General features: G+C 42.3%; 3 protein-coding genes across 8 annotated transcripts in view; 1 reads left to right on the top strand and 2 right to left on the bottom strand.

The window, feature by feature from the left end:
• Positions 1-174: 174 nt before the first annotated feature.
• FAM161B (FAM161 centrosomal protein B) lies at positions 175-9,596 on the bottom strand. The gene is made up of 8 exons (XM_066551221.1): positions 9,284-9,596; positions 7,556-8,118; positions 5,511-5,848; positions 4,991-5,118; positions 4,538-4,705; positions 3,950-4,049; positions 2,419-2,549; positions 175-2,200 (listed from the first exon to the last, which is right to left on the bottom strand). Exons 1-8 carry the CDS (start codon positions 9,430-9,432, stop codon positions 2,110-2,112), a joined length of 1,668 nt encoding a protein of 555 aa, XP_066407318.1. The 5' UTR covers positions 9,433-9,596; the 3' UTR covers positions 175-2,109.
• Positions 9,597-9,776: 180 nt separating this feature from the next.
• On the top strand, positions 9,777-19,101 carry COQ6 (coenzyme Q6, monooxygenase). Of its 2 annotated transcripts, none has more exons than XM_066552827.1 (12): positions 9,777-9,936; positions 11,724-11,858; positions 12,559-12,617; positions 13,724-13,847; positions 14,280-14,410; positions 14,777-14,884; positions 14,974-15,036; positions 15,354-15,461; positions 15,858-16,060; positions 17,187-17,302; positions 17,667-17,833; positions 18,945-19,101. In XM_066552827.1, the coding sequence occupies exons 1-12, from the start codon at positions 9,777-9,779 to the stop codon at positions 18,972-18,974; spliced, it is 1,404 nt and encodes a 467-aa protein (XP_066408924.1). In that variant the 3' UTR covers positions 18,975-19,101. The 2 variants fall into 2 exon arrangements, with proteins under 2 accessions (XP_066408924.1, XP_066408925.1); XM_066552828.1 differs by having other exon boundaries at positions 15,858-16,030.
• The window catches only part of ENTPD5 (ectonucleoside triphosphate diphosphohydrolase 5 (inactive)), a 28,462-nt gene continuing 15,676 nt past the window's right edge, over positions 13,849-26,634 (bottom strand). For 3 of the 5 annotated variants that reach the window (XM_066552830.1, XM_066552831.1, XM_066552829.1), the window contains exons 10-14: positions 25,823-25,924; positions 24,837-24,977; positions 24,442-24,498; positions 22,857-22,972; positions 19,624-22,691 (exon numbers count right to left, since the gene is read on the bottom strand). In XM_066552830.1, the coding sequence (XP_066408927.1) occupies positions 22,605-22,691; positions 22,857-22,972; positions 24,442-24,498; positions 24,837-24,977; positions 25,823-25,924 (503 nt within the window). In that variant the 3' untranslated portion in view covers positions 19,624-22,604. Of the gene's footprint in view, positions 14,817-18,518; positions 18,697-19,623; positions 22,692-22,856; positions 22,973-24,441; positions 24,499-24,836; positions 24,978-25,822; positions 25,925-26,634 lie in introns of those variants that run through there. The other 2 variants (XR_010783879.1, XR_010783880.1) reach the window with 2 other exon arrangements.

The raw sequence follows: 26,634 nt of genomic DNA on the forward strand, positions 1-26,634 counted from the left end.
CCAGGTACCTGGGAATCAAAGTGATGCAGTTTGGCTGCCATCTCAGCAATTGATGGGAGATACTCCAGTGAGATGTCTTCTTTTCTACAGTATTTTTGTAGGTTAGCTGAACAGGCTGTAAATCTTGTAACTGAATATAACCAAATACTTTCATAAAATGCAAAAGTCCAGAACCATAGTTGAAACTCTTTATTTCCATACCATTTTTGAGACATATTAAGAGACTACAGCTCTCTTTTAGGATTACAGAAACGTAATCCTCCTTTCAGAACAAAACTTTGTTTAGCAAGAGAGATGTGAGTTTCAGTTACTTAGTTTGATGCTTTTACTTTTATCACATTTCTGCAATTTCAGTTTAGGGACCAATATGAAGGCTTTAATTTATTTGTTATTATATTCATGCATGTCACCTTAGTATTTTTTAAAAGGATATGGCATAATAATTTAAACTTTTGTTCCTCCTTTCTTAGGGTTTCCCTTTTCACATCACATACTTGGAAATTTCTTTTTTCAGCACCATTAACTATTATTATGGAAATCAGCAACCAATTTTAGTAAATACCCTTTAAAATGTATGTATTAAAATTTCAGTCCCACTGCTCCAAATATATCCATACAAAGAGGCTTTAAATCACAGACTTAGAGTATGGAAGTAATCTTCTTTCCTTCCTCCTTCAATGTGGCGAGGCACAGTGACAATATGGTTACATCACTGCTCCTTTCCAGGGGGTACCCAGAGAAAGAACAGCTTCTGGATGTCCTACACAATTACACCTGTGTAGGAACTGGTACACTGGTAACAGCCTTTCTGGAACCCTCCAAGGAGCTGAAGCCTGTTCTCAGTGTGGAGACTGAGTCACTAATGAGGATGTTGCAGTTTGGTGCATTCAGTCTGTAACGTAGCAGTGTGAAACCCCTGGGCCACAAATCCTTGGATTTAGTACTTTGTTATGATTAAAAATGTCATTATTTCAGTTTTATATCTTTGTCTAATGTGGTAGCTCTGACAGGTACTGTACTTCTGACTTGATGATAAGGCTGTGTTGTTACAGTGTAAGGAAAAAAGGATTAAGGTGATAAAAAGAGACACATCTTGTATTTAAGTAATTGAGGAAAAGATAACTGATGAGGAAAATTGAGCAATATGGAAACATTTTATCTGTTTGAAAATATTTTAATGTCAAAGTGCAAAATTCTCAGAAAACATTCCAGGTGGCACGGATTTTTATTTTTGAAATGGTTATTAGTGTCAAGCAAAGGAGGATCACTAAAGTGTGAAATACCCCTTTCAAGGTGCACTAGGCATTTGAGTGCAACGTCCTGGCAGGCAACACCTAATCTTTTTTCTTCCCAAATATATCTTTGATATCACAGTAATCATACAATTAGGACAACAATAATTCAGAGTGATGCATTCAAAGTGTTTAATTACAACCTTCTTCATAACTTTGGTTGTTTTTTGCGCCAAATTAATGACCTGAATTGGTAAGATGTTGAAACATTTTCGAATCATGAAACATGGGAGATTTTTTAATATAGGAAGATTATTGCTTCTTACTAATGGGGGGAAGAAGCCGAGCTGTAGTGGGTGAATGAAGAATTAACACCAGAGAAAGACTACCTTTTGAGTCTTCTCCCAAGATAACTCAAATCCTGATACTTGTTTTTGTAGAAGTACGTTGTTTGAAAGCATTCTACCACACGTGTCTAAAAAAAGCTTTAGCACAGTAGAAGGCATTCTCCCTTTCCTGTGTGCTTCTGTGGCATGAATGCAAGGAGCTGACAGTAGAGGATGCACCTCTTCAATCCTTCATATCTACTTTTATCCAAAGGGAGTGCTTCAACCTCTCTAACTTGTTTTGTTGCCCATTAAAGGGAAAGAGCTCACACAAGGGACACTTTTGAAGACTATGGGAGGCTGCAGGGCTTGCTGGGCTGAACAAGACATGCTCTAAACAGCAGTTGTTTTTTTCCCTTTACGAAATTCTCCCATCTCACCCCACAGCAATTCTTAGGTGTCAGCTTAAACTATTAAGTTCCTGAGGATGAACCTGGAGAATCTTGAACCAAAGAAGTCAAGAACTGATTGATGGATTCTTCTGCAAGCTTTTATGTTGCCACTCCCTTTGTGCTCAGTTCCTCCTGAGGTACTCCTTCCTGTTCAGTACAGTCATCCTTTTCACCTCGAGGCTCGGGCAGCCTGCAAAAATAGTGATGGGCTAATGGTAGAAATGGTTTGCCCTGTGCATATGAAATAGGGTGCAGTCATACGAATTCAGAGAGAGAAGCCACAATGCTTAATAAGAGCAGTGAAGTTAATTTAGTTTTTCCTACACTAGATTATAGAAATTGGAATGCATTCATGAACAAGGAAAATATTTTTAGTCACAGACAAAAGAGCTGTACTGCATTTAATACCTGTGAACATCAGAGTCTTCTTCCAGCAAGTCAGTGGCATCTTTTCCTTTTTTCCTTACAAATTCTTCGCTTAGGCCAACCTGCTGGAGGGTGTGTCTGTAGCGACGCTCTGCTCCTTGACGAGCATCATGCTGTGAAATCGAAACTTAAACAGTAAATGCAGAGAACTGGGGATTCCCCATAACAGTCAACTGGTTCTGAAGTGTACATTTGATGCTCCTGATGGGGACAAGAGGACAACACAACCTCCTGTCCAAAATTTTTGTAATCCATACAGTACAGTACCAAAACTGAACACTAGGACAGTATCTTACATCTCCCAAAGCCAGAGCTCACGTTTTCCTGCTTCAGTTCTTTTTTTTCTTCCTTCTTCTGTTCTCCTCCTTCTACCACATTCCAGTCTTACCAGACTGGTATACTTGTGTCTGAGTCCTAACTCTGACACTCATATCAAAAACCTGTGCAAAACCCAAGTTATGTGAAACTCTGTAAGCACATTTGCTTGTAAGTGGTAAGAACTAACAACAGTGAAGTTAATAAATAGAGACTGCCTGTGAAATAGCTTCGTATCAGCTCAATTGAAAAACAAGCATCTTGAGTCCTATATCCTCACTGTTTCCAAGTGAACCTTGCAAATCAATGTAGTCTTGAGATTAGGGTTTTCCAGAGGGACTGGCCAGTCCCTAAAGATTAAGGTGTTCTATATGGAAGGATAGAAACCTAGTATGGACATCAGTGAACACTATTGATAATGGTGAATTCTTACCAATCTGGTACATGGAAATATTACCAGTATTTATCACACATGTGTGTTCTCTGCTTCCATTATCAGAACAGAAAGCCTGATCCAGGAGGGTACTTTCTGTTGAGAAATTTTAAATCAGCATATTGTCAATGTATTGTCACTGTCTCTAACCAGCTGCAGTTCCTGCAAGGAAATAAAAGTGAAAGAGAAAACCCAGGGAAAAAGATACAGTACAGATTTTATCTACACCTCAGGTGCAATAGAGATTTGCAGCTGGTACTGTGTGATGGTTGAGATGTGCTGAATGCAGCCCCAGATTGCAAAGCCTACAGGTGATAAAAGCGACATAACCATCATTAATGTTCTTCTGCAGCAGTGGATGTACAAAGAAAAAGTGCTTAACTGGAGAGGGTTGTAAGAAAAAATTTTGCATCTCCTAAATGTACTCTGTGGTATTCAGGTGCAGAATAGGTATTTATTTAATTTCTGGTGTGATAAGGCCTTGATTTTCATCAGACCATATATTGTGATTGCAATATATACTAAGAACTGGCAAGCTCCTAGAAATAAGCCTGAATGTTTTTTTCAAGGAAAAAATAGGAAGGAATTTAAAGTACACTTCGGTGGGTTTTCCATGTATTATTTTGAGTGCACCCCAGAGACTATGAGACCGTTTGTACCTTCTCATCCATGAATTAATTTGAGACTAGATTTCTTAACGCCTGTCTTAAATGAAAGACAATTTATCCTATTGCCCAGAAATGTTCTGGGACTTTGACCACTTACCTTGGTGACCTGTTCAAAAAGGAATGGTCTGTTCTTGACTCGCAGCTTCATTTCTTCCAGCTCCTTTCTGTATTCTTTTGTTCTGTCTTGCATATTTTGCCTGAAATGGAAAAATTGCCTGTCTACTATAGGTTACCTCTGACTGTAGCTGATCAGGAATGATGAATTCTCAGTGAGTATTCCATTCTTTAAATCACTTTGGTAATTCTCTTGATTCTGAATGCTGGGAAAAAAAACCCTATTGCTGACAAGTTATGGACCTATTAGCAAAGCTCTTCTAAACTGCAAGAAAGAAACAGTGTTCACATTTTTAAAAAAACTTGTCTCATGTGTTCTTTACCAAGCTACACATTACAGTTTACTGGCTTGTACAAATTAGTTTCTACAAACGTTAATCTAAAGGAAACTGTTCTTTATGGAAGGAGAAGTGTGGAATTGTCAAGATATCCAAATGAATGTGGAATGGATACAATAACCAAAAAAGGTTAGGCTAGGAATGTTTTTATACCCAATCTGTCCTAAAGAATTATCTGATCATCTTCAGTTAGTAGAGCAAAAGGTTATTTTTGTGCAGAGTAGGATACTGACCTGTTCTGTTTTAACTTCTCCTTTTGTGTTTCCTCCAGACTTTTATGAGGATCCAGTGCTTTTGCTCGGCTGTTCACAGACTTTTGCATAGCTTGACATTTCATTTTCTGTTTCTCCAGCCAATAAATTCCTTCTTTGTCCCCTTCCTTTTTGTTATCTTGGGCATATCTGTATGGAAAAAAAGTTACTGATGAGCCCATGTGGACTGCCCGATGCTAGGTGGGAATTTCAGTTTTGTAGTCCTCCAAGGAGAAAAAGTAAAATTTCAGCTGTACAAGTGTGCATTTTCCAAAGCAACTGGGAGACAGAGCAACACTTAACAAAGAAAGAAGACAGAGAAACATTTCGGAAATGTATTGTTGATGTAGCTGATGTGATGAGGGAAAACACTGGGTTTTTTTCCTCCATATTGGTCAGTAGTGGTACAGTCTTGTAGACCAACTTTCTACCTACCTAATAGCTGATTCCCTCTTTCTAGTTGCATCTGTAATATGCACAGGAAGGGTGTTGGAAGAGAGAGAGGAAAGTCCAGGCAGAGAGTGACTTTTTTGCACTGAAACCTTGGAAAGCTTCTGAGAATCCTGAAAGAAATGAAACTTTATTGAGTGTATTTGTTCACAGACAGTTGCTAGTACAGAATCTCCTCTGTTATTTGCCTACCAAAGAGAACAACTGGGCTATGAGAATGCACTCACTCTTCTCTCTTCCATCAGCAGAGATTTACATGTGGATGGGCTAAGGGACAAGGGGAAGGAGACATGATTAGAGCTATGAAAGGGTGACTGAGCCTTAGCTGTCATAGCTCATTTTGTGTAGAATTTTGTTCTCTTGTTTGGCCTAGAATTCTGCAGTACTTTCAATACAGAGGCAGATGTCACAGGATGTTAACCATTAATAATTAAATGCTATAAACTTGAGAAGTTGGTATCTTGATAGGAGAAAGCAGTACCACAGAAATATCCAGCTATCTCACCTTTATCTTTTCATTAGCCTGCCTCTGCCTGGCATGGAGATTGGAGGTTCTCAGCTTGAATGGCTTATTACGAGTTGGCTCTTTGATTTCTTGTCTCCTTACTGTTTTCCTCTGAAACGCCCAGTAAAGTTCTTCAAAATCTGGTATTGCTGGATTAATCTGTGGTTTGAAGCTGAAACTTGTGTCCTGTAAGAAGCCAAGTTTTTCCTGCTTAGTTCTGGTGGCAGTTCGGGACTGAGGCTCCCTCCGACAGTTGCTGGTGTCTATAGGAGCTACAGAGCTCTCCAGCAAATCCTTTGCTCTCATTTGAATGCGGATTTCCCTGTAGAGTTCAGCTTCTAAAGGATCAAAAGGAAAGCAATGAGAACAGTGTGAGTGACATAAAAGGCTGTGAAATTGCCACTGCCCAAGTCTAAACTTTCCATTATTATGGCAGCTACAGATATAGGAGAGACCAAACATCCTGTGCTCTCCTTCCCCACTTTTTCAGCCCCTCTCTTCTCTGCCTCCCAGGGAAAAATAATTCAAAGATGCCAGTAAAACCATGGTAGGGTGTCTTTCTTAGGCATTCATTTCTATATATCTCTTTTACTTATTGGAGCAATAACTGAGCAGGACTTCTCCTATTCTTAAAGGTACCTGGTAACTTGTGTCCTTTGTCTCCTTTGTCTTGCAGAAATGTTAATCTTCCATACTAGTCCCATACTTTTTATATGGGACTTTCAGCCATATTGACTGTGTGATACAAATGTGTCATTCAAGTATACTTGTAACAGATGATGGCTTTTCTATGTAATCTATATTGGAAAAGTTTTTAAGTAAGGAATATTTGATGGATAGATCACGTTTTGTGACTTTTGTGACAAACTTTCATAGAATATGCTTTAGATTATAGCATCAAACTGAAGTCCTTCCCTGTGCAGCACTAAATATTTATAAAAATGCAGACAGTAGGCTGAGGGTTGGTTTTTTGCTTTTAGGGAAAAAAAAAATCAATACTGCTGTTTGCAAAATAAGATGGTTTTGAGTTAATTTATAGTTATTCATTGCCTGAAGTATGAAATGTTAATTTGTCCTCCCTTCTCATATGCCAGATAGAAATAGAACAATGGTTTGTCCTTTGCTGCTTTTTACCTTTCTAATCTATTTAGGTTAAAACAGAACATTTTCTGATGAAAACTGAACTGGTGTATCCTCAAGAAGAAATCACAGAAACAATAAAAAAGGAGAAAAGAATGAGAAAAGCCATGAGAATTATTAAGGACTGGCTTAGTTCCCACATTCAAGCATGAAGTCTGAATTGCTTACTTCAAACTTTCAACTGCGGTGGCTTAAGCCCTCTGAAAACATGCAAGCATCAGTAACATTTCCTTGGCTACCCTGACTAGAATGGTCCTGGCATCTACTTTCCCTGTTTTAGCAACTGAGCCAACTGAGTGCAAGTGGGAAGGCCACTGGAAACATCATAAAATGGCAGGAGAGACTGGACTACTACACCATCACTTAGAACCAAACTAATTGCCTGATTTGGGCTCAGGAAATACTTGTCTCCTCTCCTAGGGGTTCTGTGCAGAATGGATCACTTGGGTAGGAGTAAAATTGTCAGATCTAAGATACTGCATGGACCTTGGAGACCTATGGCACTACATCTGTCTTCATGTTTGTGCCACAAATCATCTCAGTCCCTTCAGTGTAACCAAAGGTATGGAATCCAGTGCAGGGAAAGATTCCCAGACTGTGACGATCGGCAGCAAAGTGGATATGGAAATCTGTCTGTAGAGCTCAATGTGCCCATGTTTTCTGGGGAGTGGAACAGAACTGCTGTTGCTGACACTCATATAGGACTACTGAACTTAGGGCACTCTACTGCAAGGGTATCTAAACAAAATGCAATGATCAGTGACACACAGGAGACTCAACAACACCAGGGGACACTGGCCTTAGGCTCAAGTGGTTCCCTACGAGCCATGATCTTACCTCCCAGCATGGAGACAGCAAGGGACAGGCAGGGAGGTGCTTTTACAGAAAGAGCCCTGGCATGTTACCTTTCAGTTTATCTCCAAGAAGTGAGTCATAAGTAGATTTAGGAACTTTTTTACTGGCTTGCTTCTGTTTGGAGCTCTCATTTGGGGTTGCTGCTGCCAGGAATTTTTGTCTGATAGCTTCTTTCTTTTTCTCTTCCTTCTCCAGAAAACTGAAGGGCCGCTGTGTTGAAAGTAGCAGCTCCTTTCTTTTCTGTGTTGCTGCTTGCCTGCGAATCTCATTCTGCTCCATTATTTCCTGATAAAGGGGCAGAAACACATGGGCAGGTACAGGCTGTGCCCGGAATTGTTTCTGACATTCAGCTTCATCCTGGCTTTGCCTTTTGTCTCTGTGTGTGTCTAGTTCAAGGAACATGTATGACTTCATCAACTCGGACTTTTTGCGAGCTTCCCGCAGGGTCATTTTGAAAGGCTGAGGGATGGTGATGGAAGGAATCCAGGGAGATGAAGCACTTTTTGGCCTCAAGCGGGACTTAGGAAACAAGTGAGGCTTTTGCTGATCCCAGGTACTGTCTGAGGTGAGGTCGGTCAAAGAACTGGACTGCCTTATGTTACCAGATGTGTGACTAAGACAAACACATTATGAAGGGGAAATTAGTGACATTATTAAAAAACAGAGTTAAAAGAAGGGAGACACTGATTAAGAGAAAGACACCGCAGGCTGAGCTGGTTGTTGAAAGACAGGCCTAGGGTTTGTCATTCTCAGGCTCTATATTTTGCTTTGCTACCGAAGTTTGTGAGCAGAGCTTTGCTTGTTTTGTTTTCCATGTATAAAATGGAAGTTAGGCCCACTTAGCTTTATCATGCAATTTATTATGCTGAGAGCACTCTATTGCCAGAAAGGCCACAAGCAAACCATAAAGCTCCAGCTTTAGGGTTATCTTGCCAATAGCTACTCAACAGACAAATGCAGGAGAGGCAATCAGGCACACAGATGCACAAATCCCAACAAACAGTACCAAACACTAGCATTCCTGGGATGATGATGGGAATGTCATTACAAGAAACTGCTTTAGTGTGATGTTTGAGAGGTTCAGCTAGAAACTTTGTACCTGAGAAGATGACCATATTATTGGTAATAAGAAAACCCATCTGAGACTATCCTGGGTCTCATTAAAATGGCAAACTTCTCATAGGATGTCTGAGGGTGATTGTGAAAGTGAGTGAAACTTAGGTTTTAGGGAAGGAATAAATGCAGGCAAAAGGAAGGATCAAGGTAAGTCAGAATGGACCAAGAACAGCAAAGGGGAAAAAAGTGGAGGGAGACAGAAGGTGCAGATCATGTGTGAACAGACTCCTGGTCAATACACTTGCTGGTAATTGCTGCAGTCTCTTCTTCTTCATAAACTATTTCCTTTGTAAGAGTGCACGTGTGACCTGCTAGTGAATGCAAAGCTAGATTAACCACAAGGAAAGTCATCTGAGAGCTCGACCTTGGAAAGCCCACAGCTCTGAAGACTGGATACTGGATAAGAATGTGTGTCATCTGCTGGCACATTGTAAGCATGATTAGCTGATGAGTGAGGCGGGGGTTTGTGCTGTTCGTGTTTTAGGTGAAAGCTGCTTACGTGGGCACCTACTGACCCATCCTCCCTGCTGTGACTACACCTGTGGCCAGTGTTCTGGCACTATACACCCGCATTTTGGGACATCATGCTCCGCCTCCTCCCTGGCCAGAGGGAGAGGGAATCCTGCACCCCATCCTGCCATCCGTACCAGGTATCGTCCTACCTGAGAGCCTCCCTCAGCTTCTCACGCAGAACTTCCGCCTCCCTCCTGAAACCCTCCAGCTCCTCATCTTCTTCGAACACGCCGAGGTCACCCCATAACTCTGCCTGGCACGGTACGCCCGGTTCTAACGGAGACCGCCGGCCCCCCATCCCGATAGGATGCTCCCAGCTCCTTGCCCGGCGGCGGGAAACGCAGGAGTCGGCGCGTTACAGCCTGAGGGGACGTCGCGTAACCTGGAAAAAACGAAAGGAATTGGGAAGTGCGGGATCCGGGGCTGCGACCCCGCCTCCCCGCCCGGGAGCGCCGCGGCTGAGCCCCCTCTCGTCCGCGGGCCGCCGCCTCAGCCCGCCCCGGCCCGCACCAATCAGCGCGGCCAGCGGCGCTCGGGCCCGCCCACTCTGCCGCAGGCAGCCAATCAGACGCGAGACCGGCGGCGCGCACAGCCGTTGTCATGGCTCCGCTCGCCACTTCCGTCGCCGTCAGTTCCGCGGCGATGGCGGCGCTGCGCGGGCGGGCGCTGCTGGCCCCGCTCGGAGCGCGGCTCAGCGCCGGGCCCCGCGCTCCGCTCCGCTCTGCCGCCTCCAACCCGCCGCTCTACGATGTGGTGGTGTCGGGCGGGGGCATGGTCGGGAGCGCCATGGCCGCCGTGCTGGGTAAGGCTGTGACCCACTCTCCCGCAGGGTGAGGTAACCGTGTATAGGATCTCAGTGTCCGGGGCCTGCTGAGGGATCCTTGATCCTGCTCTAAAGTTCACCTGAGGCTGTTTGGTGAGCCGGTCAGTGATGAGCCAAGCCATATCTCTGTGTGTGCACAGTGTTAATGGGGCCGTTAACAGGAGTTTTATAGACTGTAGTGTTTCTGTCAAGTATGCTCATCCTTAAATAGCTGATGGATAATGTCACCCTTAGCTAAAATGCTTTTCTGATTATAGAATCACAGAATGGGTTGGAAGGGACCTTAAATATCACCTAGTTCCAACTCCCTACTGTGTGCAGGGACACCTTCCATAGACCAGGTTACTCCGAGCCACATCCAGCCTGGCCTCAAACACCTCCAGGGTTGGGACATTTACAGCTTCTCTGACATTTACAGCTTCTCTGAGCAACCTGTTCCTGTGTCTCGCCATCCTCACAGCAAAGAACTTCTCCTAATATCTAATTTAAGTCTACTCTCTTTCACTTTGAATCCATTTCCCCTTGTTCTGTCACTACATGATCTTGTAAAAGTCCCTTTTTGTCTTTCTTGTGGGCTCCCTTCAGGTACTGTAAGGCCACAATTCAGTCACCCCATAGCCATCTCTTTTCCAGGCTGAATAAACCCAATTTTCCCAGTCTTTCCTTGTAGGAGAGGTGCTCCATTGCTCTAATCATTATTATCTGATCCCAAGTTTCATTCTCTAACCCAGTATTTTAAACACTGGAATACCAAGTTAAAATGGATTTCTGCTTGCTTTGTGTCATTAGAGATCCTGAGAGTAGTGGGTGCTCCTTTATTTACAACATGGATTCAGAAGGGTGCAGTAGTGACAGAAACCTGAAAAAAATAGTGCCCAGAAGATCAAAGATGCTGAGCAATAATAAGTGCTTTGCAAGTGTAAGGGCTTACCTTGCAAGCTTAAGTTCTGCTTGTATTGTTAAACAAGGGCCCAGTGGATTTGAGATGGCATAAGGATGTCCTCCAGGGGTGGTACCTAAGGCTGACAAGCAGGTTTGGGACCTCTCAGGAGATGAGGTTATTACTGTGCATAATCTAGAGATTATGCCTAGGACACTGCTGTCTCTAGGGCTGCTGTAGTAGTAAACTCTAGATGATGAAGGACACCACTTCTGTCCTCCGTGCCTTCTGCATCTGTCGTGGTTGGGATGCTGCAGGTGTGGCCAGCTCAGCTGCAGGGTTTTTTCCACTTTACTTGAGTCTTCTTTTTCTTTTCAGTTCTCTTTATGTGGAAGTTTAAAGTCTAAACTGCCTGTGCTATTCCATTGTCATAATGAGAGGACAGGGAAAATATTAATGTAATTGCTACATATCACAGAAGTTTTATTTTGATCTCTTCTTCTATAAGGAGAATTTATGTTTAAGCTCTGGAAAACGTGTTCTGGAGTAAACATGGAGTAAATATTGCAGATTTCACTTGATAATACTCCAGTAATAAATTTTCATTTAAAAATGACACAAATTTGTACAAAAATGTAAGCTTTATGTAGAAGGGAAATATGTAATCCTTGCTTTAGCTGCAAAAGAGTTGTCCATCTCAGTAACAGGACTGTAGTCATAAAGCTTTAACATACAAAAGTTTACCTGCCTGGTCAAAATCTGTACTGTCTACGTAGTTCTTTATTAAGTGTTGCATCTACTGTGTCTTATTACAAAAACTCAGGTGTTTTGTTTTTGAGATTTTTGGCAGGAGCATTGTAACAAAACATGTATTTGCTTATTTTAGGGCATGACATCCACTTCCATGATAAAAAGATTGCTTTGCTGGAGGCTGGTCCTAGGAAAGAATATGATCACATGCCAGACAGTTACAGCAACAGGGTCAGTTCCATCTCCCCAGGATCAGCAACCCTCCTAAGCAGTAAGTATGATTTTGTTGTTTGCATTTTTAACATTTATATTTGAGCTGGTTTTGTTGAAACAAAAACCCTTTTGACTATGTGTTGCCTTCAACCTAACATCATTAGCATTATTTGCCTTTGTCTCTACATGCTGAGTTGTGGTTTTTAAATCCAAATTCTCTTGATAACAAGGATCTGTGTTCTGGTATCTTGGTCTGATTTGTTATCATATAAATATTTGTGACTTTAGGCAGTGAAAGGTTGTAAGGTGCTCTCTACAGCACCTGGAATGTTCTGTTCACATAAGAAGCTTAATGCTTTGTAGTCTGGTAACTCAGTCCTCAATTAATGAGGATTAATTGTCATTTCAAAGAGATATTTGAGCCTTGATTCCTTTTGGAGAAAGAAATGTTCTTTACAATAATGGCTGTGCATTTCTACATCTGTTTTATTACCTAGTGATGGAACAGTGAGAGCTGTCTGTTAGGTCAGAGGCTCATGGAGAGCTCTTGTTTCTTTCCTGCTGGCTTGTGTTAACAGTAAAACAATGTGATTCTGGAGCTGTGATAGCACCGAGGCAGACCTGGCACTGTCTAGCCAAGCCTGAGCATAGTCAGGGAAGAGTGGAGGAGACTGTGGAGTGAGCTTCAGTTTAGTTTTGGTTTCAGTGTGCCATGTGAACCTGTATCTCTGTGTATTTCTGTCCTTTTTCTGTTTCAGGTTGTGGTGCCTGGGATCATGTCTGCAGCCTGAGACTCAAGCCCTTCCGGCGAATGCAGGTGCCTTAGGGCTGCAGATACACCTTGTGTCTGTCTACTCTGAATTCTCAAAAGTACTTGCATCAATGACACAAAGGTTTTTATTTCTATGGTAAAGGGCAGGTCATACTTATGTTCATTTCTGTCTCTTTTCTGTGGGTAGCAGTCTGCTCAGAAATACCTGTCCTCAGGGCCTTGATGTTACAGGCTGAAAAGTGGATTCCTAGTGGCAGCTGTAGATAGCGAGCCTTGGGTATTAGCCAGGAAATAAAGGTAAAGGGTGTATTGGTTTGGCTGGGATAGAGTTTCTTCTCTTAATGGTGGCTTGTATGGGACGGTGTTTCAGATTTGTGTTGAAAACTGTTGATAACACAGTTTTAGGGATGTTTTAGCTGTTGCTGAGCAGCACTTACACAGTGCCAAGGCTTTCTCACACTGTCTTGCCAGTGAGCAGGCTGGGAGTGCACAAGAAGCTGGGAGGGTACACAGGCTGGACATATGACCCTGGCTGATAATCCATACATACCATATGGTGTCATGCTCAGCAATAAAAGCTGAGGAAAAGAAGAAAGAAAGATGGGAAGTTTGGAGGGATGGTGTTTGTCTTCCCAAGTAACTATTATGCTTGATGGGTCCCTGCTCTCCTGGAGATGGCTAAACACCTGCTTGTCCTTGGGAAGCAGTGAATTAATTCCTTGGATTGCTTTGCTTGAACATGTGGCTTTGGCTTTTCCTATTAAACTGCATTTACCTCAAGCTATGAGTTTTGTACTTTCATCCTTTCAGTTTTCTTCCCCATCTCAGTGCAGGGGAGAAAGGAAGCAGCTGTGTGGGGCTGAGCTGCCTGCTGGGGTTAACCTACAGCAAGGCTGTAGCATAGCTTCCTATGTCAATTATGTAACAGAAAAGTAGGGATGAAAAACTTGACTTGGAATTACTTTTTGAGCTTAAGCTAAATCATTTAATGAAATTAGTTATGTGGTGCACTTTAGTAGCTGGGAATCAACAGTAATCCAGGATGTTTCGTCTAGTTCTATATTTCTAGATTACCATGTCTTTTTGCTGTTAAGTCCCTGAAATGGACTTCTTTATCACATAGCTTCATGTAATGTATTTTTTCTTCGTAGGTGTGGGATGCTTGTTCAGAAGCCATGATCGTTTTTGAGAAAGATGACTTAGATGACATGGGTTACATAGTGGAGAATGATGTCATTATGTCTGCTCTCACAAAACAGTTAGATGCAGTAGCAGGTAGAGAACAACTTCTCAAATGTTTTATTTCCTGCAGATAGCTTTCAGTTACTTGCCTTCTATTGTGTGCTAAGTATTGAGAGGGAGAAATTTGTCTAACAAGTCATTCTTGAGAAATGGGCACCTTCTGGAATTGGGAAGGAGGGAGAAATTTGACTTCCAAAGGCTACAGAACAGGAAAGCACTTGGATATGTAGTTCTCCAGAATACTTCAAAATTGGACTTAATTAAAAAATCTGTACCTCCTTGTCCAGAGCAGGCCTTACAGTGACAAGGGATTGTCCATATCTGGTTTTTTGGGGTGCCTTGAGAATTGTAGAGTGAACTCCTAGGGTGCTGTTAAGACACCTGCATGGCCTTGGCTGTTGTAGCGACGTTTCCTTTTCCTTGTCCATGTTGTACTGTGACCATGGTACTCTGTGTTCCCATCAGACCGGGTGGAGGTCTTCTACAGGAGCAAAGCAGTTGGGTACACCTGGCCCCTTCCTTCCCATGGCTGTGACACAAGCCCTTGGGTCCAAGTTGAGTTAGCTGATGGACGCAGACTTCAGACCAAGCTGCTGGTAACTAACCTCTTTATTTCTGTTGATAAGGCATCATCTCTAACCCAAGTCCTTTCCACTGGTTTGGTTCCAATTCCATGTGTGCCACTCCACCCATGTGGAGTGCTAGAGTGACATGAGTGGCTAGCCCTGTCTATGAGGGTGTGGGACACTGGGCATGGCCTTCTTTCTGCCTGCTGCAAGGAGATGCTGCTGAATTTGAGAAGAGCAGAAGGGGCCACCTCTTCTGGTTTTGGGGGGATTTTTTTTTTTTCTGAATAAGCAGACAATAAACAGATGCAGTCTGAGGTTTTTAGAGTGAAATACTAGCTCCTAATGTTTCTAGGAGCTGCTGAAGAAGTTGCTGTGCATCTCTTTGTTTTACAGATTGGTGCAGATGGTCATAATTCTATGGTCCGGAAGGAAGCTGAAATTAAGAACATTGAACATCAGTATGACCAGTCAGCTGTGGTGGCAACTCTCCATTTATCTGAGGTAAAATTCTGCTAAACTAACTCTTCCATAAGCAGTAGAACCTAAGAGGGTGATCTGGCTTGCTGCCCACTTGCTTCTTTCCACTATAGGCCACAGACAACAATGTAGCATGGCAGCGGTTCCTTCCCACAGGGCCAATTGCGCTTCTTCCGGTAAGGCGTTAGTATTTTTTTAAATGTTTTTAAAAATTTTTGTAGTCTAGTAACTTTATTTGTGTCTATGCCTTTCTGTGTTGGTTCTGTCTCTTAAGAATTTGCACATCTGCCCTTCACTTTTCATTTATTGCATTTTCCCCTCCTGCCGTTTTATTCTATCCTTGGCGTTTCCCACTTGTAACAAGTTGGGCAGGAACTGTAATTTTCAGAGGGACTGACAGTGTGAGGCAGGGCAGTGGAGAAGTCTTTGCACTGAATGTTTATTTTTGTTTCTTTTTCTCTTAATATTTACCCTTTACATTCTCTTAAACTAGCTGTCTGACACTGCCAGCTCTCTGGTCTGGTCTACATCTCATGACCATGCATCGGAACTTCTTGCCATGGATGAGGAAAGCTTTGTGGATAGCATCAACTCTGCCTTTGTGAGTATCAGCCTCATGGCAGGGAAGAGGCTTTAAGAAATAGAACAGAATTCTGTAGCTAAACAACAGTAATGGGAGAGGTGCATTCTGAAGTTCCTTCCTCTGGCAAGAATGATATTAAAGAGGCACTTAGCAAAGAAAAGATGACCCCTTGGGACTGAATTAGGTTAGTTTTGAAAGTCACAGAAGTTAACTTAAATTTCCAAAAGGTAGGAAGAGTAGGCTCATCCTAGTTGGAAATTTGTATGTCCTAAAATGGTGAAGTTAGTTTTTTCTACTGTATAGTTTTGTCCAAGTGGTTAAAATTTAGTATTGGAACTCAGATTTTTTTTTCAGCTGGGTTCTTTTATGGGTCTAGTTTGGGTCAGCTTCCAAAGATTTGTTTGTCTGTTTCAGTGGAGCAACGTAAACCACTCTGACTTCATTGACACTGCTGGGGCCATGTTTCGTTCTGCCATTTCGCTGCTGAAGCCCTCAGGGACTGCAGTCCGTCAGCTGCCCCCAAGTGTTGCTGAGGTGGATGCAGAGAGCAGAGCCATGTTCCCCCTGGGACTGGGCCATGCCACAGAGTACGTCCGGCCCCGCGTGGCTCTCATCGGGTAAGGTGCTCAGTGCCGCCCTTGGGTGGGCGGGTGGCACGTGGTTAGAAATGACCTGAGGACAGCAGGCTCCCGCCAACAAATAGATGTTAGAAATGATACATTGTTCCAGTCCGACTTTACCCAGATCCGGTTTGTTCTGTGTGCCCTCCTGTCCTTTTGTATGAGTAGCTTTCTGTCCATTATCTCTGCTGTCTGTGTAAATTGAAAGATAATTATTTCCCTTTCCTGGTTTGTACAGTCTAGTGAAACAATCCAGTATCTCATGCTGGATCTGTACTTCCCCTTACATTATACCAGCCATTCTGAGCACCACTTTGAGTTTTTAACTCACCTTTTTTGAACACAAATGACCAAAATTACTCCATGTGGGATGTCAGACACTTTTATATGGTGGCCTATTCAAACAGGAAAATACCTCATTTCTTATATTCTAAGGTCACATGTATACTTTCTTCTCTGCCCCAGCTGCAGTATGGTGGTAACTTTCAGTAATTCTTGGATGCTGTGCAAAACTTTTGTGTAGTGCACTTTTCATCTTACCAACCTATGAACCACTCTATGCTTGGGAGCACTCTGTGCTTTATAGCTTGGTAAAGCACATGATCTTGCATTTCATATCAAAACTTAATCTAATTTCCTTTACTTTGTGACTCCCACAGCAATGTTTGTCTTTGAGCTTTACAGATAAGTCTGTTCATAGAAGAGCCTGATTTTGTTTCTATTCAATGATAATCCCACCACTCCTTTATACTCACTTTATCTGTCCACTTTGTGTTTGTGCAATGTGCCATTGACAGAGCTCCTGTTGTGCTGAGGTCACTTACAAAAACATAAAGGCCTGTTCCACATGTAACTGAGAGGACTTTGGCTAGTCACCTCTTTATAATTTTTCCTTTCAGACGTGCTTTTTGTTACCTCCCCTATGTCTTGCTTCTTACAACTGGAGAGGCAGTCAGGTAGTTCAGCATAGCATGCAAGGAGGTACTGGATAAAGCGCATATGCTGCTCTAAGGTGGTTCATTGCAAAGAGGTGAGGAGTGCTACACTGATCCCTTCTGGGGTTTGTCAGCCACTGTGGCTTTCTTCAAGAAGGGAAATAAATTTCTGTCTTCTCTTGCTCCAGGGATGCAGCACACAGAGTCCACCCACTTGCAGGACAAGGAGTGAACCTGGGCTTTGGTGATATTGCATGTTTAGCTCATCACCTCAGTGCAGCAGCCTTCAACGGGAGCGATCTGGGTAAGGCTCCAAGCCAGCATTGGGGCAGTAAAGGATTAGTCTCCCAGGTCTTTGCTGCAGTACCTCTGGTTAGCATTCTGCTGTCCTGTGTTTGAAAGCTTTGTTGAAGTGAAGCAGTTCATGATTCTTGGATGCAGTTTCCATCCCATGAATCTTAAAGCTGCTTTAAAAAAAAAAAAAGCTCTGCAGGATGGCAGTTAGAGATGTGGTGAGATGAAGAGCACTAGCTGGTGGAAAGAGGTCTTTATTGAGATGAACCATTTCTGTTCTCTTTCAGTTCCCAGAGGAAACTGCTCTATAGATAAGATGCACAATTGTTTGTGGCACATCAAGGGTAATAGAAACATTCAATTATCTCTTCCAGGCTCTTTAAAACACCTCCTCAAGTTTGAAACAGAACGTCAGAGGCATAATGTCTCCTTGTTAGCTGCTACTGATGTGCTAAAAAGGCTGTACTCTACCACACTGGCTCCTCTGGTGTTGCTGAGGACATGGGGATTGCAAGCAACAAATGCCCTGCCTCCTGTCAAAGTAAGGATCTCACTTCAGTGAGGGCTGTAGGAGTTGTCCAAAACTATTCATGAAATAAGCACAAGATGTAAAGATCTTTGTTTGTTTAAAATGAAACATTTTTGGTTGGAAAATATTATTTTAAACTGGGGGGTTTGTGTCCTGAATGGGCCTGAGGAGTTCCTAAACAACTGATGACTCAGTAGAGACTTTTTTTTTCCCCCCTCCAGCAGAAGGGATATAAAAGATCTAAGTGTCTTATATTCTGTATCAGTAATTAGGAGTTAGAGGCCATCAGAAATCTTTGGCTTTATTTTGCTATGGAATTAGTGTCAAACCTTGAATTGTATTCTAGCAATGCACAGAGAAAACAGGCCTGTGAAGACACATCTTCACTAAGAGATTGGGTGACTTCCCAGATGCAGTGTGCAGCCTACACTTAACTGTTTCTGTGCTGTTTTGCCTTGTGAATTGTTCCCTCATGGCAGAAGTTCAAGTTTCTAAAATGGAAATTACCTGAGGAAGGCTGTGGTGAGGAGTTTCTGTCTTAGACCCTCTGTTTGCAGCCCATCTGCCTGAACTTCTCACCCTCTTGACCTAGTTGCTGGATTTTTGTGAGGTTCCTTAAGCCCTCTGCTCTCAAAGCTCCCAAGCACCAGCAAATTAGGTTCTCATCTTTGGATTTCAATTTTTACTTCATTTATTCTCCATCTTTATATTAAACACAGGTGCCCTGTTTCCTTTGTGTCATGGTCACAGTTGAGACACTTCCTCAACTAAAAATCAGTACGTTCCTAAGGCAGAGCAGCTGCCACAGGTCCACTGTCTTCATTTAGGAAGACTATGCTGCTGCTTCAGTGCTCACAAGTTTCTTTTCTCTTTCTCTGTTTAAAAGAAAAAAACAATTGAAGATGTCTTTTTCTGAGCACAGAACCCATTGGTAATACCAGTTTGTACTACTTGGGAAGGACAGGAATGCTACAATTTTGTTAATTTTCTAGGACAGGGATAGGTTCTCTGCGTGTGGCTAGAAAGACTGGCCAAGAACTGTTGTTCATTTATATGAATGGGAACGTGCCTAAAGGTTCTTTCTAAAACACATGCTTATGAATTACTTCTCTTTTTCTTTTAGGAGCAAATCATGGCTTTTGCCAGCAAGTGATCTGTTGTCAGTCTGCCTGTCAGTGAGCAGCTTGCCTATGAATGCCTTGCCCTTAAAAGGACTGTGACTTACTTGAATCTTTGAACTTTTATTTTAATTTACAATAAAACTGAGAGATTGAGCTGTGTATTACACCATCCACTGGTTTATGCAAAAGCTGTCACATTTGCCCTCCTCAAGAGGATTTAGGGTTTCTTCCCTTAGTACCATGATGTCTTCAGTCACAGAACTAAGTATAGTATGTGCTATTAATCTGGGCCTCCTGAATTCAAGATTGAGGTGCAAACAGCTGTCTGTCTTTTGGCAAACACAGTGCTGAATTTTGCAAACTGCTGGCTAATTTTTAACAGATTTTGCTGCTTAATTACTTTCAGTTTCTTCTGATATGATTGCTAGAGCTGTAACATCACTCCTGGCTTCTTGGCACTTCAGCTCAGACAGAAGGGGTAGTTTGCAGCAGAGAGAAACAACACATGGTGGCAGATATATTTTAAAACTCTCTCTGTTGTTCTTTCACCCTTTTCCCTGCCTTTCTCTTGGTGCTTTATTTAATAACGGTGTTTCTTGTGGAACTGGCTAAGGGCTCCATGGAAAAGATACAAGGCAACAATAATATCCAGCAAAGAAAACTATACCACAACATCTTCAATATTGTTAAAAATGCTTTAATTACTAAAATAGACAATTCAAGATATTCTGTCTTCGGTTCCAAACACCAGCCTCTTGCATTAGACATTTGCCATTCACAGAATTAAACTAAGCACTGCCCATGGGCAAGATTTACACATATGGGTGACCAGTATCAGAAATGAACATCAGAAAGAATGAAACCTAAGTTTTGAAGTGAAAGCTATTACTTGTGCTTCTGCAGTCACTCATATTAGGCAGTCCTTGTTAGTGCCTGGCTCAAAGACATTACGAAGGAGGAGATAAAAATCAGGGCTGCAAGTAGAGCTCTTCTCTTAAAAGGCTGCTTACTCTTTAGTTTAGGTAATAAATAATCTCATTGCACTAGGGTAAGTGTGAGGACTTGACTGGGTTGTCCAGATCCCCCACCCACTTGGGTTCAGGTGTAAACAGCAGGGGCTCAATTCTGCAAATTCTTGCAAAAATAAACCTTTTAACAGAGTTTTTGTTTCTCCCATAACTGAAGGATCATGCCAGTAACAGAGAGCAGAAGTTCTGCTTTAGTTAATGAATTGTGCCACTGACAAATGAAGGCCCTGAGCATTCAGATTAAATGCAACTTTGGTACTGGGAAGCAGATGCTATCCCCTAGCATTTGTAGTACCAGAGTCTGAGGAAAAGAATGCAGAAAAAACAACTTCCTCTGCATGGTACCCTTCTTCTAGCCCCTCCTTGCTTTAGACAAAACCCAGCCCTCAAGCCCTCCTCAGGGCTGGTGTGTTTTCAGGGGGCAGATAATGCTGCTGCTTTTCCCTTAGGTAGAGCATCCCACCTTCAAAACACAGCCTCACTGCTGCTAGCTCTTAGCCCCAAGATCCAGTAAGAGTTTGTCATAGCACTGGCTCAGACTGAAAGATGATTTCTGGATTATTAAATTAGCTTGTTCTCAGGTAACACAGCCTGGCCAGTAACCACTGCACCCTACTTTGTATATTCTGAGAATACAGAAATGTTCACTGAAGACATAATGAATGCATTTGCAGTCACCTTGTTCTGCAGACCAGACCATATACCAAGTTTTGACAACGGTAGGAAGAGGAATAAGAAATGTTTATGGTTGAGAAGAGGCTGCAATTACTTCCTTCATGTTCAAACAGAAACTTCTAGAGAGGAAGGAACAGAACTTTGGTGTGACACAGGAATTTCTCAATGTGGATCTCAAAAAGATTCTGGTAAGGACCCACACATGCAGGATGAGCATGTCCTGTTTCAAAAAAGGAGCCTGAATTTATGGCAAAGTGTCAGTGATGAGATAAGTATGGACGGCTCCATCTGCAACCCTTGGCTTCTTGTTGCTGACTGAACTTGTTCAATCAAAAGCATGCCTTGCACCCTCGTGCTGTAAAACCTGAGATATGAGAAGCGGTAGCTTAATCAGCCACAGGCAAACTTGCACTGCTAACTAGAGGAAAAGAATTAATGTTCACAGTAAGGCAAATTTCTAAGTCTCCAAACTGTTTGGCAAGACCATTGAAGACATGAGTGCACGATTTCCTCCCCTTGCTGGGAATTACCAATTATTTTCAAATCCAGTTTGCAGAGAAGGCGGCGTGAGGGCAGTCTTTGGTTTGACAGAAAGGTGTTTTAGAGCAACTGGGACACTTGGGTAACTGCAACTGCCCACCAGGGAAATGTTCATCACAAGACATCAGTGGCTAGAAGTTTCCCTTAGTCACATGAGCAATACCTCTTTGTTGTGATGGGTAAGTTCACCTGTACCTTACACATTCCTTGAAGAGGTGAAGACAGTAGCAAGCTGCCAATTATTTCATAGTGGGGGGGGGAAGACATCTCTACAGCTGTTTTTACTTAGGGCAATGGATGGGTTTTAAATGGGAGACCACACCTTAGAGCTCACTCCAGCAAAAGGGACTGTGGTGCTCAGACCTCTTGCTGGCCCAGCAGGCCTTGCTGGGCTGTGCCCTGCCTGCTGTCCTTGGGATAGCACCAGACTTGACTCTTGGGTGAGCACCACCTCAGGTCAGGTGTCCTGATTCATCCAGAACCTGAGGAGCACCAGCAGCAGAGGGAAGAAGGCTGTGAATGTGCCTTGCTGAGAGCAGAGAAACAGAGCTGGCTCTCACAGCAAAGTGAGCTGTCAGATCAGCCATTTCATCTGACTGCAATCTCCTTGTGGGTGGCATATGACAAGCTCATCTTCTGGCAGTTTCAATAGCTGGCACTGCTGCCTCGTTGTGCCAGCACAACTATGTGTTATGACTACATGCTAAATGAATAAATTTATCAAGTCTGGTAGTCAGATGTACGGTGGAGCTGCACAGACTTGGAAAGGGCAGCAAAACTGAAACACAGGCACACATTCTGCTCAGGAAATGCCTACTGCCTAAAAAAAATGCTTGGTAAATGACTGTTTTAGCCAGCACCTTTCCCAAAACCATGCCCAAAGTGTACTTAGAGCAGGCCCTTGAAAGACTGGAATATTCTTGCCATGTATTTGCTAAGCTAGCAGCTGGATTTTTGGAACACTGAGGTTGGCAGCATCCAGTTGTTCACTTTTCTCTGCATCACCGTTGATGCTATTCCTAATTTCTGTATTTAACATCTCACAAGCAAATTTAAGTTATTTATGGTTAAAATAGAAGGGGGTAGGGGAAGTCATGTGTCTGTAGTCTGCCACCACATCCAGGAACTCTGTGCTTCTAACAAACTTGCTGGTGAAAGCTGGTTTTGAGCCCCTTGCTTATTCTCTGCTGGAGTTTAGACCTTTTGACTTTCTTAAGGCAGATTCTGAATAATTTATGGCAATCACAGTTATAAATCATACTCTCATTAGGCACAATGCCAATCCAGGGTAAAGAGCTGTCATATATTTTTGGTCCATGTTCTGCTCTGTGACCAGTCCAGCTGAACACCATACCTGGAGATTGCAATTCACTTTCTCAGCATTTTCAGAAATGCTGAAGTCCACAGCAGTATCACAAGTCAGTAAGTCATCCCCAGAGACTGCAGCAGGTAAAAGGTAGCACCCAAAGTCCAGCTTGTCTCTATGTTGTTTACTTTCTTTGTCAACTATAAAGGAAGAAAAACAAGTTATTCCTGACAGTTCTCTAGATTCATAAGTTACACAAATGACAGCAACTACATGTTACAAATCTGGAAAGATTCAGTAGATAATTAGTCAGAAAGATGAAGTAATGCACGTTAGTCAATAGGGATTTAACTGTTTTTTCTCACCTTTAAGACTGTGTTGTCCCTAAATCCAAACCCTTCCTTTAATAAAGCAGCGATGTAAGTGAGATCCATGCAGAGGAAAGGGCTGGCTGAGTTGTACCTCTCCATGTTATCACAGACTAGAGAAGGAAAAAAAAACCAAAAGGGATCTCAGCAAAATAAGAACTTTTATGCACATTGTACATTTGAACTGAACTCAAGCCAAAGTTTACTAAAACAAGCCACCCTCTTCTATTACTGGTTATGCATGACACATGGTACACACTACAAAGCTGTTCTACAATGTTGGGAGTACATCCAGTTTCTCTTAACTACATCAAAACTACATCTTTTATTACAGCAACATAATCCACACAGCTCTTTTGAAGAACCTCTGCTCAACTGATAACTAGCAGGGTGTTGGATTACTTATTTTTTCAGGAACACAGCATCACTTGTTTTCATCATCTCTCCTCCATGGATGGATCCAGTAATGGATTCCGCTTTCTAGGATGGCAGTTTATGTTTTCCAACCGCACTTGTCTAAGGAAATGGAAGAGGCTATTGCCCAACCACCCACTCCCTTGCTGCAGCTAAGTCAAGATTCCATAGTCAGGGTGACAGTGACTGGGAAATGTATTTACACTAAGCATCATTTTCTAGACCTTCTGTCGCTGCCCTGTTCTACCAGCAGCAAGAGCAGAGTTCACTTCCTCATAAGAAAAGATAAGCACCATCCTTCTACTATTGAAATGAGATAGAGAAGAATTAGTTCAGGCTCACAGAATTGATCTCCTGATGGTCTAAAGCTAAGTAAGTGGTTTGATAATGTTAGGTAACATCTTAGCTACGTCTTTGGAAATAAGCTCTCTCACTATCCAGGGAAAAAAATAACAACCAACCCACACTCAAACTTTAGAGCCTAATCCCCCTATTCAAAGTCATCCAAGTTTCCAGGAAGATTAAGTTTAACTGAAAAATCATTAAAATTTAGGCCTTATTTTAGGAGAAAAGTCTGTCCTGAACTACGTGATTGAGCATCTTCTGCTGAAAAATATGGTCTTCTCATTGTCTTGAGAATGATCACAGTACAGAGGTAATTTGCTTTTAGCTATCAGCAGCCAGGCAAGGTGGGAGCTCTTTATCCACAGGAGGTACAAAACTAGAACAAGCATTCAGGAAAAAAGACAGGGGGAGGTAAAGGAATGTGGAAGAGGTTGCCAATCTTAAAAACCCTCTCCCTCCATTTTGTTAGAGATTAAATAGGATTTAATGTGACAGACTTACAGAATTCAGTGCTCTCTTAAACTCAGAGAGTTGCAGTTGGACAGGAGCCCTTGATGCAGCAAATTCATTTTCTTTTGTAGTGACTCTATGAACTACCTCCTTCTCCCGAACAGAGCTGTAAATCCACCAACCCCTCACTGCTCTATCAGTATTGTCTTCTGCATTAGTTAGAGTCTTTGACTAATAAAAGTAACATGACAGGTGTAAGTGCAATAAAGGTTAAATAAATTTGCTTTTCTTCCAAGTCACATTATGTGCTGCCTACACATTGATATTTTTGTTATTTCTTGCCCAAACCAGTTTCCCAGCTCATGACAATTACCTTCTTTGGCTTTTCTTTCAAAATCTCTCACTTCCAAAACACCTCCGCGTTCATAATCTGAAAAAGATGTGAGAAAACATCATCATAGACCTGACAGCATTTGAATTCTTTATCCAAGTTGACCCTAGAGTGCAACTCAGGGATGCTGCACTAGGAGTGAGACCTGCTTGGAACAGAAGACAGAGCTGCAGATGTGACTGGAGCCCAGAGCTTATTTCATGTGCTGAACACCAAACTGCAGTGACAGATAAAAGTCATTCCCTCGAGGCATTTTGTGTATCTCCTCTTTCTCAATAACATTGCTTTCTTCTGCTCCCCATGGCTCCAGCCACCAGGGTTCCTCTGTCTACCTTCTGGAAGACATGCTCACATGTAGGAGATTATCCCAAATTTACCGATTAGGTTGGTGTCAGCTGCTCGATCATAGTAATAGGAGAAAGCATAGAAGGAACTTCCACGAATCTCCTCTGGTTGGTGAAGTTTCCCTTTGACAACCTTGAGTACTTCCAAGTAGCAAGGCTTGAATCCTGTTTCTCCTGTCAGGAAAAACACAGACTGGGTGAGCCAAAGAGCATATGCAAGAGATGGAAGAAATAGTGGCAGCAGGATGAAAAGTTAAAGAAGCAGCGGTTAAAGCATCAGGACAAGAGCTTACATATCCCCTCTGCAATCCAACATGGCACCTACACAGAGGCAAGGACTAAAAGCCCCTCATCAAGGAGAACTGGTTAGAGCAGATCACTGCTGGGTCTGAAAGAAGGGCCACACAAACTACTTCCATGTCAGGCAAAACTCCCATTGACACGTTCTGTGGCCAGCAGAATCTTCTACATTTTCTCCCACTTGTTAGATAAAAGCTTGCTTTCTCTCCCCAGCCCACTGTAATTTTACCAACCTACTCCACACACATGAAATCTGCAATTCAGCTCTCATGTCTCCAGTCTGTTCAAGTCTATGATGGCAGCAGACTCACCCTCTCTACACAGCATTAGAGACTTACTGTTATTAGAGACTTAAGAAACAGTTCCACGAGTGAGATTAACTGGTAGGCCAAAATGTTTGTACCCTAACACAAACAGAATTTTTGCACTTTGCTCAAAGCTTCACAAAAACCTCTCTTATTTGCACAAGTAATTCTAAACATCTCCTATAAAGGTATGATTTGTAACAAGAGATCACAGTCAGAGGACAGGGGTACAGGTCAGCTACTCTTACAGCTTCAGATTTTAATCTGGATTTCTCAGAAATCAGCCTTTGCAACTGGACAGATATCCTTCATATCCCAATCATCATCGGTTAACTGAGGAAATATTTGACAAGGAAAAACTCAGATTTCTGGAGATAAGACTTATTGTAAAAGAAACAAGTCTCCTTAATTTACCTTCTTTGTTGCCACCATACTGATATTTCACTCCCCCGAAGTGCCACTCTGCCTCCAACTGCTTAGGCAAACAAGAACTGCGGAACATTTGTCCATCCACAACTGGAAAGAGAGCAGAGAGGAGAGTCAGGAAGCACAGAATTTTACATAGCTATAAATCAATAGCAGAACCAGAAAAGGCTGAAAGATCTTCATTAAAGTCTTTAAGTGAAAGTACAAAAATCTGAATTGATGGATGTGGCACTAACTGATTACAAATGAAGGACCAGTCTCAAGTCTGGAAAAGTTGTAAAGTTGTGTCTGTTTTGTCCTGCAAACAGCAGAGCAGCCACGCTTGTCATTTTTTAATGAGATAAATGGTACAAAGGTATCTGGGTAATGGCTATTCACCACGAAAGACAAGAAATGAGAGGTGATAAACACACAGATGCACAAACCCTAATGACAGCAGATAACCAAGACAAACAAAGCAACTGAGCAATGAAGACAAATGATCTCCTAAGACAGAGATCAATGGCCACTAAAGGATCCACTGAATGTAACCTTTGAGGGGTTCAACCAGAAATACTGTAACTGATAAGAAGAAAACATGATTATTGCTGCACACACAGGTCTCACAGAAAAAGCAAACTTCTAACAGTATGCTTGAGGCAGACTCTGGTTTGCTATGAGATACTTAGGGAAAGACTCAAAGGCTGAGAAAAGGGGGAATTAAGGGATCAGGGAAGTGCAAATATGGCAAACCAGAGGAGACTATAAAACAAGACAGTCACAAGTAAGCAGGTCCATGTGTTTTTCTGTCTGAGCCTTGT

The sequence above is a fragment of the Molothrus aeneus genome, chromosome 6 (genome assembly GCF_037042795.1).
Source record: "Molothrus aeneus isolate 106 chromosome 6, BPBGC_Maene_1.0, whole genome shotgun sequence".
Lineage (NCBI taxonomy): Eukaryota > Metazoa > Chordata > Aves > Passeriformes > Icteridae > Molothrus > Molothrus aeneus.

Excerpts from the sequence above, each read along its gene's own strand:
- COQ6 (XM_066552827.1), top strand. The coding sequence starts at position 9,777 with ATGGCGGCGCTGCGCGGGCGGGCGCTGCTGGCCCCGCTCGGAGCGCGG. Across the intron at positions 9,937-11,723 it reads CGCCATGGCCGCCGTGCTGG|GGCATGACATCCACTTCCAT; the intron begins GTAAGGCTGTGA and ends TGCTTATTTTAG. Across the intron at positions 14,411-14,776 it reads GACTTCAGACCAAGCTGCTG|ATTGGTGCAGATGGTCATAA; the intron begins GTAACTAACCTC and ends TTTGTTTTACAG.
- FAM161B (XM_066551221.1), bottom strand. The coding sequence starts at position 9,432 with ATGGGGGGCCGGCGGTCTCCGTTAGAACCGGGCGTACCGTGCCAGGCA. Across the intron at positions 4,706-4,990 it reads AAGAGGGAATCAGCTATTAG|ATATGCCCAAGATAACAAAA; the intron begins GTAGGTAGAAAG and ends TTTTCCATACAG. Across the intron at positions 2,201-2,418 it reads GAAGACTCTGATGTTCACAG|GCTGCCCGAGCCTCGAGGTG; the intron begins GTATTAAATGCA and ends CTATTTTTGCAG.